The sequence below is a fragment of the Bufo gargarizans genome, chromosome 1 (genome assembly GCF_014858855.1).
Source record: "Bufo gargarizans isolate SCDJY-AF-19 chromosome 1, ASM1485885v1, whole genome shotgun sequence".
NCBI lineage: Eukaryota > Metazoa > Chordata > Amphibia > Anura > Bufonidae > Bufo > Bufo gargarizans.
In genome coordinates this window covers 410,018,253-410,034,290 of record NC_058080.1, presented here as the reverse complement: position 1 = coordinate 410,034,290, position 16,038 = coordinate 410,018,253, and the positions used below count along the sequence as shown (strand labels likewise).

The 16,038-nt window shown below is 43.2% G+C and overlaps 1 protein-coding gene across 1 annotated transcript in view; it reads left to right on the top strand.

Annotated features, from left to right (window-relative positions):
* Positions 1–787: 787 nt before the first annotated feature.
* Positions 788–16,038, top strand: part of LOC122921408 (thioredoxin-like) — a 33,770-nt gene continuing 18,519 nt past the window's right edge. Inside the window, exon 1 of the mRNA XM_044271389.1 lies at positions 788–916. Within this exon, the coding sequence (XP_044127324.1) occupies positions 890–916 (27 nt within the window). The 5' untranslated portion in view covers positions 788–889. The remainder of the gene's footprint in view (positions 917–16,038) is intronic.

The window sequence follows — 16,038 nt, the reverse complement described above, 5'->3', positions numbered from 1 at the left end:
CTCCGTCCTTCAACACATAGACGGACCATGCCTAGCAACCTGATTTTAAGCACAGGTAAAAGTAGGCAGTACAGGGAACAAAAAAAGACAGTTATACTTTAAATTCTTTCTGTCTACAGTTCTGACTTAAAGGGGTTATCCTTTGATTAATGTACAAAATGAAAATCAGACCTCATATAGCACATGACAATATATTTGTAACAAAGCTAGAACCAGCCCTGCACCACACATGGATCCAGAGATCTCCCCAGTCATTGCTCTGCTAGATTTATATCAAGCTAGCAGCTGAAGAGGAGTGTCTTTTTTGCTGCAGCTAAGGGGGCGTGTCTTTTCTGCTGGAGCTCTCTCCCTATCACAGCTCAGGAGGCAGTTGAAGGATGAAACTGAGCATGTGCGGCCTTCTCAGTGAGCAGGTCAAAAAAATAAGAAAAAGCAGGTGGCACTATACAGATGCATTTTATTGGATAACTCATTGGCTATACAAATTTTTTTATTGCATGCAAATGCAAAAGTTTTCAAATCCATATGCTGGCTAGAAAACTGTAGAATATTTTTTGCAAGACAACCCCTTTAAATAACAATTAGACCACCATATTAGCAATCAACATTGTTCACTTACTTTGTCTTGCAACTATACACGTGAACCCATGAGTGGCAATTACATAAACTGGAGAATTTTAACGCCCACACTAATTTGTGCCACTCCCAAATATTGGTGAGCACAGTACTGATCTAATTGTACTTTGCAATAATGGGCTGGGTTGTTTCCCTGAGGGCCATTGGAAAACTCAGAAATACCAGGAAACAGCCTTTAAACATCCAGAGCATGCTACAACATCTTCATACGAGACATTAGGAAGAATAAGACGTGCAGCCAAAGAAAGAAATCATGCCCCTACTACACATACAAGATCAGGTAAATCTGTTATTCTAGTCACATTATATACATATATATATATATATATATATATATATATATATATATATTATATTTTATGGAGATATATTCATGATTATTATGATTCCATCTCTCTGTATCTATCAGTCTGTCTATATATCCATCTATATCTCATCCATCTAGCTGTCTATCTATCTAATGTTATATTGCAGTTTTTTTCCTTCAAGTTTAACATGAGAGACATTCTTCCAGCAAATGTAGTATAAAAGTAATGTAAGCCAGAGTATGAGTAGAAGATACAAAATATACATACAGTATAAGGCTTCTTTCACATCGTATCCCAAAACATCTTCATCAAAAGGAGGACTGGATCCAGTGGATAAGTGAAAGAGGATACATTCCCTAACATTGCTTTCTAGATTGTTCCTCTCCATCTTATACTGAGAAAGAGTTGTCTTTTTGATAGATAATAGAGAACTCTACAGCAGAGAGAATATTTTAAACATCAAGTCCTTAGGGTGTTATTTAGACCATTGTTTCATTGTTTCTACTTGAGAACCTTTCAGCTCATGCTGAGCTCATTTTCAGTGAACACGGTGCCCATTTATTTGCAACATAACATGGAGTTACCCCCACTGATGGAACACCCTGTTCGATATGCCTAACATATTGTAAACATTGATTCAAGAAAAAAATAAAATCACAATTATTGATCGTTCCTCCAATAATCATACATTGTACTTGACATTACAGAAATCAAAAATTTTGAGAGAAAATTTACATTTATATTTTAGACCAAAAATCTATTTATAATCGGTTTAGCAATGGAGTTCTGTATATGTTTGTTTAGTTATGCTAAAAGTTATACTAAACGTCAGAACTTTGGATAAAACCCTACAATGACGATTCCATATGTAACGCTATACATATTTACATACCACGCTACAATATGAGTGTTAGTGGATTTGGGAGGGAAAAAGAAGAGCTACAGAGATTAATACAGACTACCACTGCTATAACGTTCATATTACTGTTCCTATACTGTATAATGGGCCTTACCCAAATGTGGTAAGTCATGTCTTTTGCAAAAAACAAAAGCTGTCGTTCCCAACTGGTGAAGACACAGGGATGGGTTTGCGAAGACTAAGAAAAACTGTCTTTGTTAAACATAGCAACTTATCACAGTCCAGCTGTGATTTTTTTCAATAGTACAATAAAAGCTGCATTGTGATTTCTTGCTATGGGCAAGGCACACGGTTTTTCTTTTAGACGGTTTCATATATTTTCAGAATAGAACAATGTGGATGCATTTAGGAGTGGCTGACAAAATTAATCCAAGGGCTCAGAGGCAACGCATCAAGGAAGTAATAATGTAATGCTTAAAAAAAAAAAAAAAAAAAAAAAAGGGCCAGGTCTATAATGTGTTGCAAAGTAGTAGAGCTGTGCAGTTTTCACAATATTTTTGGGTGTGATCATGAAAATAAAGGGTGTAATTATGCACATAAGGACTATGGTAAAGTACTGCATCATCTCTAAGTTGAACTTAATGCGAAAATATTAACGTACTGACTGCAAAAAGGTTTAAGCAGATTATTAGGAAATAAAACTGTATTATTGTAAATACATAGGGGCACATTTATTAAGATTGTCGTTTTAGACGCCAGTCTTATTAAAGCCCTGCACTGGCCTCTACATGACTTCGGTGGATCCACAGCCACTTCTAAAGGTAAGACAGCTTCCTAGATGTCTTACATTTAGACCATTTAGGTGTACCAGCCCTGACCTTACCCGCTCATGCCATTCCCACTTTTTTAGACCTGGCGTTAACAGGAAGAAGTCGCAGATTGCGGAGCAAAGGACTGTTGCTCCGCAATCTGCACCAGAAATATGCCTAATTTATGTGTATTTCTGTTTAATAAATAATAATAATAATTTCAATCTTTTTACCTCAACATTGAGCAGCTCTAAAAAGATACTCTTTTTAAAGTGACTATTGACTAACCAATAATATTTACTACATATTTAAAGTGTGTTTCTGGTAGCTCAATACTGTAGAACAAATGAACAGTAATAGTAAATCTTAATTATATTTCATACATAATTTTTGTCTTTTTCCAGTTTCTCCTCTCCCTTCCCATTCACTATCAATTTGGTTCTGCGTATCCCTCTAAGTCCTCCTACAGTCTCCTTCCTTATCCAGATCCTTCATCCTCCAAAACCCTTCCTGCCCCAAACTCCTAGTCTTTTTCTTTACAAATATCAATATTATAATTTTTTTCGCAAATTTTTCCTCTCCTTTCTATTATAGGCTGTAAAATGATTGCCTATACTAACCCCCTTCCAATTTATACATGCCTCTCTTCTCACACCCTGCCCAGTTATGTGACCACCTCTAAGCACTCTTCATTGCTGCAGTATTGACATCCAGGACTGGCTCATTGCTAAGGTTTTAAAACATCTAACCCCACCAAATATATATATAAATACTTATTTATGTATGTAAAATGAAGACAACTTTTATAACACGATAGGCTTACATACACTAACTTAGCAGTAAATAAGATATTAGTTGATAATTAAAATTCAGTTTAATGGAAGAAATCCAAAAAGGTAATTTGCCAAATAATTTGCCCTGTCATAAAATGAATCTATAGAATACTTTTAAATCATAGTCATACAGTTGCCATATAAAACTACTACACAAGGGCCAAATAATATCACTTGACCATATATCACCACATAGTGTCTGATGTTTGACTATTACCATTATAATGTGATAGTGAATAAAAACACTTTCCAAAGGTCAATATTACTACTATACAGTAACCATATAATAATGACAGATAGCAGTTCTAAAAAAGACTCTCTACTGACTATATAAGTGAATACAGTGAAGATAAATCCAGTAGTTGATTAGAGGCTTTCCCTTTGTCCCCCTTCTCCTTCTTTCTTCATCTGACCCAGACTGCCATGATGACTTCTGATTACTTCTCATCTCTTGCAGAGTTTGCTGCCAGGACATCTTTGGCTCGTAGCTTTTCCAGCACCATCCCCACATACTACTCACTCTCTACACAAACTTCCCATCTTGATGCTGTCACATTCGGGTGTGGGAGGGAAACACCACACCGAACATAGGAGGGAAAGGGGTGAGGGAATAAGGCCTGGAAAAAAGGGAAAGGAGATAGACACCTCCTAGTAAAACCCTAATCAAAGTCCTGACTAACTACCAGTATGAACAGACCCCAGAGGTAGGTGAGTTCATACACAAGGAATACCTAGTGTCCTAACTCACCCTATAGGACCCTGGTACTAATGTCAGCACTGAGACAACCTGTTCCTCTAAAAGGAAGGACGAACAGGAGTCTCCCTCAGGCCTTAATGAAAATGACAGGGAAATGCAACACACAAAATAGCCCAAACAAAAGGGAAAGAAAACACTCAACTTCAAGTGGCTATGGCAGCACCAGGAACTCAGCTGAGATCCACACACCAGCTATCAACAACTCCAATAGAAGCTATAAACAGCATAGCATAGTGGGAGAAACAACAATAAATAGAGAAGGTTAAATGACCATAATAACCACACCTGTGCCCTTTTCAACAATAACATCCTGCTTCCCCCCTATTTTTCAGCCTGCTCCTGACACTGACGGCCATATTGATTTGCTGTAGTAATGAAGTCATAACTATAGTTCTCTCAAAAATTATAATGCCAAATAGATTACCTTTTTTGTGCTACCCCTCATGATGCCTTGTTAATGCCTCTAGACAGTACTAGTGAACCCCTAATGTTACAACACAGTAATAATACATGTAACTGAAAAAAAGTCATACTCACTGAATAAAGGATAAAGCACTAGTTCACTAAAGGACACAGCCAGGCTCCAATAGTATATAATTGAAGCTGCAAAGCAAAAGCACAATAATGTTCGTTCTCCTATCACAGTAATACTAGACCTTTAGTGCCCCTTTAACAATACCAGGGCTTCGTTACTTTATCTTCACAGTAATCCTTTCCTTTAAAGGGGTTCTGCACTTTGTTTTAACTAATGATCTATCCTCTGGATAGATCATCAGCATCTGATCGGCGGGGGTCCGACACCCGGGCCAGCCGCCGATCAGCTGTTTGAGAAGGCAGCGGCGCTCCAGCAGCGCCGCGGCCTTCTCACTGTTTACTGCTGGCCCAGTGACATCACGACTAGTATCAACTAGCGTTGGCGGGGCTAAGCTCCATTCAACTGAACAGAGCTTAGCCCTGCCCATGCTAGTTGATACTAGTCGTGACGTCACTGGGCCAGCGGTAAACAGTAAGAAGGTCACGGCGCTGCTGGAGCGCTGCTGCCTTCTCAAACAGCTGATCGGCTGGGGTCCCGGGTGTCGGACCCCCGCCGATCAGATGCTGATGATCTATCCAGAGGATAGATCATCAGTTAAAACAAAGTGCAGAACCCCTTTAATGCTTATGCACATTATTAACCCCTAAAGTCGAGTCCTATTTTAATTTTGGCATTTTGGATCTTTCCTCCTCACATTCCAATAACCACCACTTTTTTATTTTTCCGTTCACATAGCTATATGAGGGATTATTTTTTGTGGGTTTACGATGAATTTTTTAATGCCATCATTTAGGAGGGTGATTTAAACGTTTAATATATTGGTGCTTTTTTTATTTCATTTTCTTTAACCTTTTTTCCTTTTTATTTTACTATTAGCCACCATAGGGTGCTAGTAAATGGGATCTTTTGATCCCCTCTCTCATTCACCCTAATAGAGATCTATTAAGGTGAATAGGATTTTTACTCTCTCCATTTTGAGCTATGCACCCTGTATAGCTCAGTATGGAGAATGCCATGACAGGCCTGAATCGCTTGAGCAGGGTCCAGGCTGAGCCGCATCCCTCTGCCTTCACTCACAGGGGTTAAATGACAGGGGCGGCGAGATCGCCACTTCATGTCAGTGCGGGTGGGTGCAGAGGCCTGCTCTATAAATACCCTCAAACATTATGACGTACAGGTATGTCATAATGCGTGAAGGGGTTAATGGCCGCATATTTGCCCCTGTACAGTGATTGTGTCCCCTACTTAGTGATATTGTCTCCTTAGTGTCCTCTAACAGTAATGCTGTCTGTTTAGTGACACTATTTGGTAATCGACCCCATTAGTGCTCCCACACAGTACCAATACCCCCTAAGTAAACGCCAATACAGTAAAAGTGCCCACTTAGGTTCTGAGTCTAGTAATGGTGTTCTTTATATAATTTTAACATAGTAAAAGTCCCATTAGTGCCCCCATGTAATAGCATACCCCATAATTGCAAAGTGAACCAGAATCTTCCCAAAAGTATTTTTTATCTTTATTTATAAAAGAAAACTTCCATATTGAGCATGGTGTCTGATCTGACAGCAGCATGTTACAGATAGGGTAGCCACTTGATTAGCCCCAAAAAGGACATCATAGACCATGCCCCCTGTCACACCCCGTTATAGGCCACTGCTAAGCCACACCCCTCTTCCAGTAATGGTTCCTGGCAAGGAAAAATGAAAAGAGGGAGGACCTTAACGTGAGCTGTGCGAGGGTCCAGAGTGCTTCTCTCACCTTCAGTTAGTGACAGAGTGACATGTTGTGGCTCTAGTGAGGGTGAGAGAAGGCCTCAGTCAGTCTGTAGCTGTAATGCATACTCAAAGGGCAGTGCTTCAATTTTAGCATGGAGCAACAAAAATGGAGGACACCCAAGCTCCCATTCAGGCCTGGTGCAGACTGTCCAGTCTAAAGCCAGACGTTTGGCCACCCTAGTTATAGAGCAGGAGGAGCTGAGCAGATTAATATATAAAGTCATTTAGTATTTTTGGAGAAAAAATTCAGTATAGCTTGTATTTCATTCAATGCCTATTCTTTCTATGCTTGGGAGTCCAGTGGGTTGTCCAACTCAGTGATTGATAGCTATCTCTGTAAGTATAGTGGTACAGAAAAGGTGACACCACCCACTAAACTCCAAATCATGGAAAAAGCAGGGATGTAAATGAATGAAATAGAAGTTAAACTGAATCTCCCTGTGAAAAAATATATATGACTCTGCTAAGCTGCTCCTGCTCTATAACATGCTGATGATAGATTACACAGCATGTTTAAGGACAGTTAAAGGGATTATCCTATGACTAATGTAAAAAATGAAAATTGAAAATAGACATCTTATAGTACATTGCAATCTATTTCTAACAAAGCTACAACCAGCCCTGTACCTCCCATGGATCCAGAGATCTCCCATTCATTGCTCTGCTAGATTTACAGGGTATATCAAGCTGACAGCTCAAGGGGAGTGTCTTTACTGCTGCAGCTAAGGGGGTGTGTCTCAGCTCTACCAATCACAGCTTAGGAGGCAGCTGAAGGATGAAACTGAGCATGTGCGGCCTTCTCAGTGAGCAGGACAAAGAAATAAGAAAAGAACAAACAGCAGGTGGCGCTACACAGATACATTTTATTGAATAACTCAGTGGTTATGCTAAATTTTTAATTACATGCAATTACAAAAGGATTCAGATCCAGGTGCTGGTTTGAAAATTGTAGAATATTTTTCATGAGACAAACCCTTTAGGCGCGCCTTCAGCCAACAAGAAGACGCAGCTCTCAGCTGTTGTCACAGCTGTTTAAGGGTAACCAGAGCATACACAGTAGGAAGAGCTACTGACCGGACCCCAAACTAGGGAAGAGAAAGGGTGACCCCTGTCAGACCCTCAACACTCTCCCTATGCTGCTAAAGCACATGCCCGGATCCAAATGGTGGAACGAGGCATGCCCGCGTACCTTAGACTGATGAGCCCTGTAACCCCTACAATAGTGGAAGGGGCACGGCCACCGATGCCCTGCTCAGAATATGGAGGGAACCGGGGCCACCTCAGATCCAGTCAGGAAATCACGAGGTACACAACAAAGTCTGCACACTTAGCTGATGAAGCTGCAACCGCAGAGAAGACGGATCCAAGGGCCGCTGGCAATATCCGGAGTGCTTGCAGCAGCAGAACACAGGTCCAGGGAACTAGTAGCTAAAGAAGTGAAGATACTCAAGGCAGAGCTACAACTGAAAAGAGAAATATAATCCACGCCCTGCAATAGGAGGAGGGGTGATTTAAAGGCAGGGAAATCAGGAGAGACAGCTGGGAGTAAAGACCTCACAACAGGGGCGGAGAAACAGAACAGTGAGAACACCTCCAAACTCTAAGTGACATCATCACAGGGGTGGAGACACAGAGCTGTGAGAACGTCTCAAAGCTCTGGTAGTGACAGTACCCCCCCCTCTACGGGTGGACTCCGGACACCCAGGACCCACCTTCCCAGGATGAGCCCTATGAAATGCCCTGATAAGGCGAGTGGCTTTAATGTCCGACATCGGAACCCACATCCTCTCCTCAGGACCATAACCCTTCCAATGAACGAGGTACTGAAGAGAACCGCGGACAATGCGAGAGTCCACAATTCTGGAAACCTCAAACTCCAGATTGCCATCAACCAAAATTGGAGGAGGAGGCAAAGAGGAGGGTACCGTGGGCTGGACATATGGTTTTAAGAGAGATCTGTGAAATACATTATGTATCTTCCAAACCCGTGGAAGATCAAGGCGGAAGGCAACAGGATTGATGACTGACAAAATTTTATAAGGCCCAATAAACTTGGGACCCAATTTCCAGGAGGGAACCTTCAGTTTAATATTTCTTGTAGACAACCACACCAGATCACCCACATTCAGGTCCGGACCAGGCACACGTCTCTTATCAGCCACACGCTTATACTTCTCACTCATCTTTCTGAGATTACTCTGAATCTTTTGCCAAATGGTAGACAAAGACGAGGAAAATCTCTCCTCCTCAGGTAAACCAGAAAGAGCCCCTCCCGAGAATGTCCCAAACTGCGGATGGAACCCATATGCACCAAAAAATGGTGACTTATCAGAAGATTCCTGACGACGGTTGTTCAAAGCAAACTCAGCAAGAGGGAGAAATGAACACCAATCCTCCTGGTTCTCTGCCACAAAACAGCGCAAATATGTCTCCAGATTCTGATTGAGGCGCTCAGTCTGACCATTCGACTGCGGGTGAAAAGCAGAAGAGAAGGACAGCCGAACCCCCAGGCGAGAACAGAAAGCCTTCCAGAACCTGGACACAAACTGCGTGCCTCTATCGGAAACAATCTCAGAGGGAATGCCGTGCAATTTAACAATATGATCGACAAAAGCTTGCGCCAACGTTTTAGCATTGGGTAAACCAGGGAAAGGAACGAAATGAGCCATCTTGCTAAAACGGTCCACGACCACCAGGATCACCGACTTCCCCGAGGAACGAGGAAGATCCGTGATAAAGTCCATGGACAGGTGTGTCCAAGGACGGGAAGGTATGGGTAACGGGAGAAGGGAACCTGAAGGTCGTGAACGAGGGACCTTAGCGCGAGCGCACGTCTCACAAGCCGCCACAAAACCCTCCACAGACTTACGAAGAGCCGGCCACCAAAATCTCCGAGCAATGAGATCTACCATGGCTCTACTCCCGGGGTGACCAGCAAGAACTGTATCATGATGTTCCTTAAAGAGTTTGTGACGTAGCTCAGGAGGCACGAACAACTTCCCGGAGGGACAACGGGCAGGTGCCTCAGACTGGGCAGCCTGGACCTCGGCCTCCAAATCGGAATATAGAGCAGAAACAACTACCCCTTCCGCCAAAATGGGACCCGGGTCCTCGGAGTTTCCTCCTCCTGGAAAACAGCGAGAGAGAGCATCAGCCTTCACATTCTTGATCCCAGGGCGGAAAGTAACAACAAAATTGAATCTGGAGAAGAACAGAGACCATCTGGCCTGTCTCGGATTCATACGCCTGGCCGACTCCAAGTACGCCAGATTCTTATGGTCGGTAAAAACGGTGATAGGGTGCCTGGCCCCCTCCAACCAATGGCGCCATTCCTCGAAAGCCAACTTGATGGCCAACAACTCCCTATCTCCCACATCATAGTTTCTCTCTGCCGGGGAGAGTTTTCTAGAGAAAAAGGCACAAGGTCGCCATTTGGCAGGAGAGGGGCCCTGGGACAAAACTGCACCCACACCCACCTCGGAAGCATCCACCTCAACAATAAAAGGTAAGGAAACATCGGGATGCACCAAGATGGGAGCAGACGCAAAACTCTCTTTAATCTTAGAAAAGGCTGCAAGCGCCTCCTCCGACCAAGAGGAAAAATCCGTCCCCTTTTTTGTCATGTCAGTAAGGGGTTTGACAATAGAGGAATAATTCAAAATGAACTTTCTGTAGTAGTTAGCAAAACCCAGAAAGCGCATCAATGCCTTCTGATTTTCAGGAAGCTCCCACTCCAGCACAGCACGGACCTTCTCCGGATCCATGCGAAAACCAGAAGCAGAGAGGAGAAAACCCAGAAATTGAATCTCCGATACCATAAAAAGACATTTCTCCAGCTTGGCATACAGTTTATTTTCCCGCAGTATCTGCAGGACCTGAAAAAGATGATCCTGATGGGTCTGAACATCAGGGGAAAAAAATCAAAATATCATCAAGATACACCAATACAAATTTCCCCATTAAATGATAGAAAATACTATTAACAAAATGCTGAAAGACGGCCGGAGCATTCATCAGGCCGAAAGGCATAACGAGATTCTCAAAATGCCCATTAGGGGTATTAAAGGCCGTTTTCCATTCATCCCCCTCTCTGACCCTGACCAGGTTGTACGCGCCTCTCAGATCCAATTTGGAAAACACCTTGGCCCCAACAATTTGGTTGAACAGGTCCGGGATTAGAGGAAGGGGATAGGGATCGCGAATCGTGATACGGTTCAGCTCCCTAAAATCTAAGCAAGGTCTCAGAGAGCCATCTTTTTTTTTAACAAAAAAAAAAGCCGCGGCAACAGGCGACTTTGAGGGACGAATATGCCCCTTCGAGACTCTCGGAGATATAGGTTCGCATTGCGAGTCTTTCCGGTTGTGAGAGATTGTAGAGGCGTGCCTTTGGCAGCTTGGCGCCGGGAATGAGGTTAATGGGACAGTCAAACTCCCGGTGAGGAGGTAGCTCCCGAACACCGCTCTCGGAAAACACATCCGAGAAATCAGAGAGAAATGATGGCAGAGTTTTAGTAGACACCTCTGCAAGAGTGGCTGTGAGACAATTCTCTCTACAAAAGTCACTCCACTCATTTATTTGCCTTCCTTGCCAATCAATAGTGGGGTTATGTCTAGTGAGCCAGGGTAGCCCCAAAACTAGAGGAGAAGGCAATCCGTTAAGGACAAAACAAGATATCTCCTCCACATGAGTGTCACCTACAGCTAGCCGGATATTGTGAACAATGCCTTTCAGAGATCTCTGCGAGAGTGGGGCAGAGTCAATAGCAAAAACAGGTATATCCTTTTCTAATGTACAAACCTGAAAACCATGCAAGGCTACAAATTGAGTGTCAATAAGATTGACGGCCGCTCCACTATCGACAAAAATCTCACAAGGAATGACTTTGCTCTCTAGCGCCACCCTGGCAGACAGGAGAAAACGGGAACTGCAGGTCAAAGGAAAAGCATCAATTCCCACATCAACTTTGCCCAAAGTAGCAGATGAAGCAGAACTTGATGATCTACCTCTTGAGGTTTTTCTCTTATTATCGCTCTTAGAACAGGTCAGGAATCTCCTAGACGGACAAACATTTGCCAAATGACCTATGCCCCCACAACAAAAACACACCATATTCTGAGGACTAAATCCTCTTTTATCAGGGGCAAGTCGGCCTAGCTGCATGGGCTCCTCCTCAGAAGGGAGCGAGACAGGATGAGACCCCTGCATACTGAATGTGTCCGCACCATTGCCCCTAGACTGACAATGGCTGGACGGAGAGGTCTTGTTTCTTTCTCTTAGACGCCTGTCAAGGCGTACCGCTAATGACATGGCAGACTCTAAGGATGTTGGTCTCTCATGGAAAGCAAAGGCATCTTTCAAATCCTCTGAGAGACCATGACAGAACTGACTTCGGAGTGCAGCATCATTCCAGCCTGAATCAGCTGCCCATCTCCGAAATTCAGAACAATAAAGCTCCGCAGACAGTTTGTTCTGGCATAGAACACGTAAGTTCGATTCTGCCAGAGCAACACGATCCGGGTCATCATATATCTGCCCCAAGGCCACAAAAAACCTTTCCACGGATCGAAGTGAAGGATCCCCTGATGGCAGCGAAAAAGCCCAAGTCTGAGCATTACCTCTGAGCAGGGAGATGACAATCCTCACCCTCTGTTCCTCATTACCAGAGGAGTGGGGACACAAACAAAAATGGAGTTTACATGCCTCTCTGAAGCGAACAAAATTCTCACTGCCCCCGGAGAACGTTTCCGGAAGTGAGACCTTTGGCTCGCAACAGACTCCATGAGCCGGAGCAGAGCCCAATGCTTGTAGGTGAGTCAGAGATTGACGGAGATCCGCTACTTCCAAAGAAAGACCCTGCATGCGGTCAACCAGGTCAGAAAGCGGATCCATGTCAACAAGGACGGTTTTGGTGGATTATAATGTCACGGCTGTTTAAGGGTAACCAGAGCATACACAGTAGGAAGAGCTACTGACCGGACCCCAAACTAGGGAAGAGAAAGGGTGACCCCTGTCAGACCCTCAACACTCTCCCTATGCTGCTAAAGCACATGCCCGGATCCAAATGGTGGAACGAGGCATGCCCGCGTACCTTAGACTGATGAGCCCTGTAACCCCTACAATAGTGGAAGGGGCACGGCCACCGATGCCCTGCTCAGAATATGGAGGGAACCGGGGCCACCTCAGATCCAGTCAGGAAATCACGAGGTACACAACAAAGTCTGCACACTTAGCTGATGAAGCTGCAACCGCAGAGAAGACGGATCCAAGGGCCGCTGGCAATATCCGGAGTGCTTGCAGCAGCAGAACACAGGTCCAGGGAACTAGTAGCTAAAGAAGTGAAGATACTCAAGGCAGCGCTACAACTGAAAAGAGAAATATAATCCACGCCCTGCAATAGGAGGAGGGGTGATTTAAAGGCAGGGAAATCAGGAGAGACAGCTGGGAGTAAAGACCTCACAACAGGGGCGGAGAAACAGAACAGTGAGAACACCTCCAAACTCTAAGTGACATCACCACAGGGGTGGAGACACAGAGCTGTGAGAACGTCTCAAAGCTCTGGTAGTGACAGCTGTACTCTTGTGAGTATAGTATAGTCTTAAAAAATTCAGCAAAGCTTTCAATTTATACATTTCTAAGTCTCTGCTTTTTCTCAGTTCAATTCTACATGAGAATCCCTTATCAGTGATTGACAGCTATATCTGTGTGCACATGCCTGATTAGGGTGGCTTCACAGGTGGTGAAAAAATCAAATAGAAAATACACAGGTGTGGATTTTCACATAGGTGCAGATTTTGTGATTAGGGTGTAGATTTTTACATGCGGATTACTTTGTGAATTTTGATGTGGGTTTCTGTGAATATTACATCTTCCATTCAAAATGCACGGAGACGTTCAGCTTCATTATTTTTTTTATGGAATATCAATTCTGCAGTGGAACACAGTGCAAAGGATTGACACTTTTCAGTCCCATAGGTTAACATGAAGGAAGTTTTTATGTGGCATATTTTCTGGAGGAATTTTCCACCATGTGTGGGGGAACCCTAACATGGTGCCTGCAGACATTGCACTATATAGACTCCTGATACAAATCAAATCACAGGCAATTAAATTAGGAATCAGCAGTCTTAAAGGGGTTTTCCGCAGCAGCGCCGCTGCCTTTTTGCTGCTTTCCCTAGACTGAGTGACGACATGTTTATTAGTCACATGACCTAGGGGCAGCTTAGCCTCATTAAAGTGAATAGGGCTGAGCTGCGATACCTGGGTAAGCATGGAGAAGGCAGCGGCGCTCACAGGAGCACCAGTATCTTCTCAAACAGCTGATCGGCAGAGGTCCCGGGTGTTGGACCTCCACCGATCAGATACTGATGACCTATGCCAGGGCTGGCCAACCTGAGGCTCTCCAACTGTTGCAAAACTACAACTCCCAGCATGCCCAGACTGCCTACAGCTATCAGCCTACAGCAGGGCATGGTGGGAGTTGTAGTTTTACAACAGCTGGAGAGCCGCAGGTTGGCCAGCCCTGACCTATGCAGTTGTAAAATCTCGGAAAAAACCCTTTTAAATTCCCTGCCTAGCTCTAGCATTGGACACAGAGACAGAAACCTGATTGACTCGGCTTCCAGTTGCACCAATTGGCTGGTCAGCATGACAACCCTCCTACCACAGTCCTACATAGAGATTTAGCCACGGAATTATTCAATAAATGTATTGTTATAGCTCCACTTGCAGGGAGAAGCAGTGATAGTTACAGGAAGAGAGCTGTAAAAGAAAAGACACACCTCCTGAGCTGTGATAGGGAGATAACTGCAGCAAAAATGACATGCCCCCTGAGCTGTGATAGGGAGAGTGCTACAGCAAAAAGGACATACTCCCAGAGATATCAGCTTGAAATAAATCTAGCAAAGCAATTGGAGCAATGAATGGGATGATCTCTGGATCCAGGTGTGGTCCAGGGCTGGATCTAGCTCTGTCAGAAAGAGATTGTTATGTATGTTGTGATGTTTAACTTTCAATTTTTACATTATTTGTGGGATACGCTCTTTAAGTCCAGTTATATTAGTACGCCCACGCCACGCCCACTTTTTAGACCTGGCTTGAGCGGGGAAAAGTTACAGATTGTGGCACATCTCACCGTTGCGGTGCAATCTGCCCCGAAATACGGCTAATATAGACATATTTCAGGATAACAAATACCCCCAAAGACTTTAGTATTGTGTAATGGCACTGTCATCTTATAGTCATATCCATTATTACAAGATTACAGGATATTAATGGACAAGATGAAACAAGAATACATTTGTTGAACAGGCTTTTGCTTTGTTCGCATAGCTGCCAGTGTAGACCCAGATTCTTTTCTTCTGATGTAAGCAGTGTAATTTCATCAGTTTTACATGCTTCACAGTCACAGTCCCAGTAATCTACCCTGACAAGCTGTGTGTTGGCACAATTCTAGGTACCACACCTACACCACACTACTATTTATGTATTGTTATTTAATAATGATATGGGATATCATTGCGTATATGGACATTTGATATTACAGGTATTTTGCATTGCTTTAATGACTGACAATATTAAGTCATTTTAAAGAAGACCTGTCACCACTCCTGACTAGTCTGTTTTATTAGCTTCATGCATTCCTCATGTAATAACAATCCTGGAGAATATATTTTTATGCCTCTATGTTGTGCTGTTCCTTTATTATTTCTACTAGACATTATGAATGAATTGCTAGCAGTCTGCAGTAAGGGTACAGAGGGGTGTTAACAAGTGTGTACCTGCACTGTCTGAAAATGGCAGCACTGATTGGATAGAGTGAGTCTATGCAGGGACACCCCCCAACTAGTTACCACCCATCTGTACCCTTACTACAGACTGCTAGCAATTAATTTGTAACATCTAGTAGAAATAATAAAGGAATGGCACAACATAGAGCCATAAGACTAGATGTTCCAGAATTGTTATTACATATCCATAAGAAGGAAGGACGGATAAGAAGGAAGGACGGATCAGTTTTTCTGCCTATAGACTTTTATTATGACGGAATGCAAAACGGAAGCCTTTAAAAGGCATACCGTTTTGCTTTCCGTCTTAATTGAAGTCTATGGGAAAGCATAACAGATCCGTCTGGTTTCCGTTATGCAGAACGGAGATAAAAGTTCTGTCGACAGGAATTTGTTTTCCGTCTTGCATAACGGGACCCAGACGGATCCGTTATGATTCCCATAGACTTCTATTAAGACGGATCAAAATGGAATGCCTCTAAAGGCTTCCATTTTGACTTCCGTCTTATGGATTCCGTTATTTTCCATTATAACCATGTTAAAACGGAAAGCCATAACTGAATCCTTAACGCAGATGTGAACCCACCCTAACTCTGCAAATGTGTAAAAGTAAACATGCTATATATCTGTCCAAGACAAACATACAGGTAGTTAACTTGATCATTCAGAAAATTGAATATAATGCAGTACACTTTTAATAGCTGTTGGCTTAATATTTGTTTGCCAAGCTACAGAATCTCAC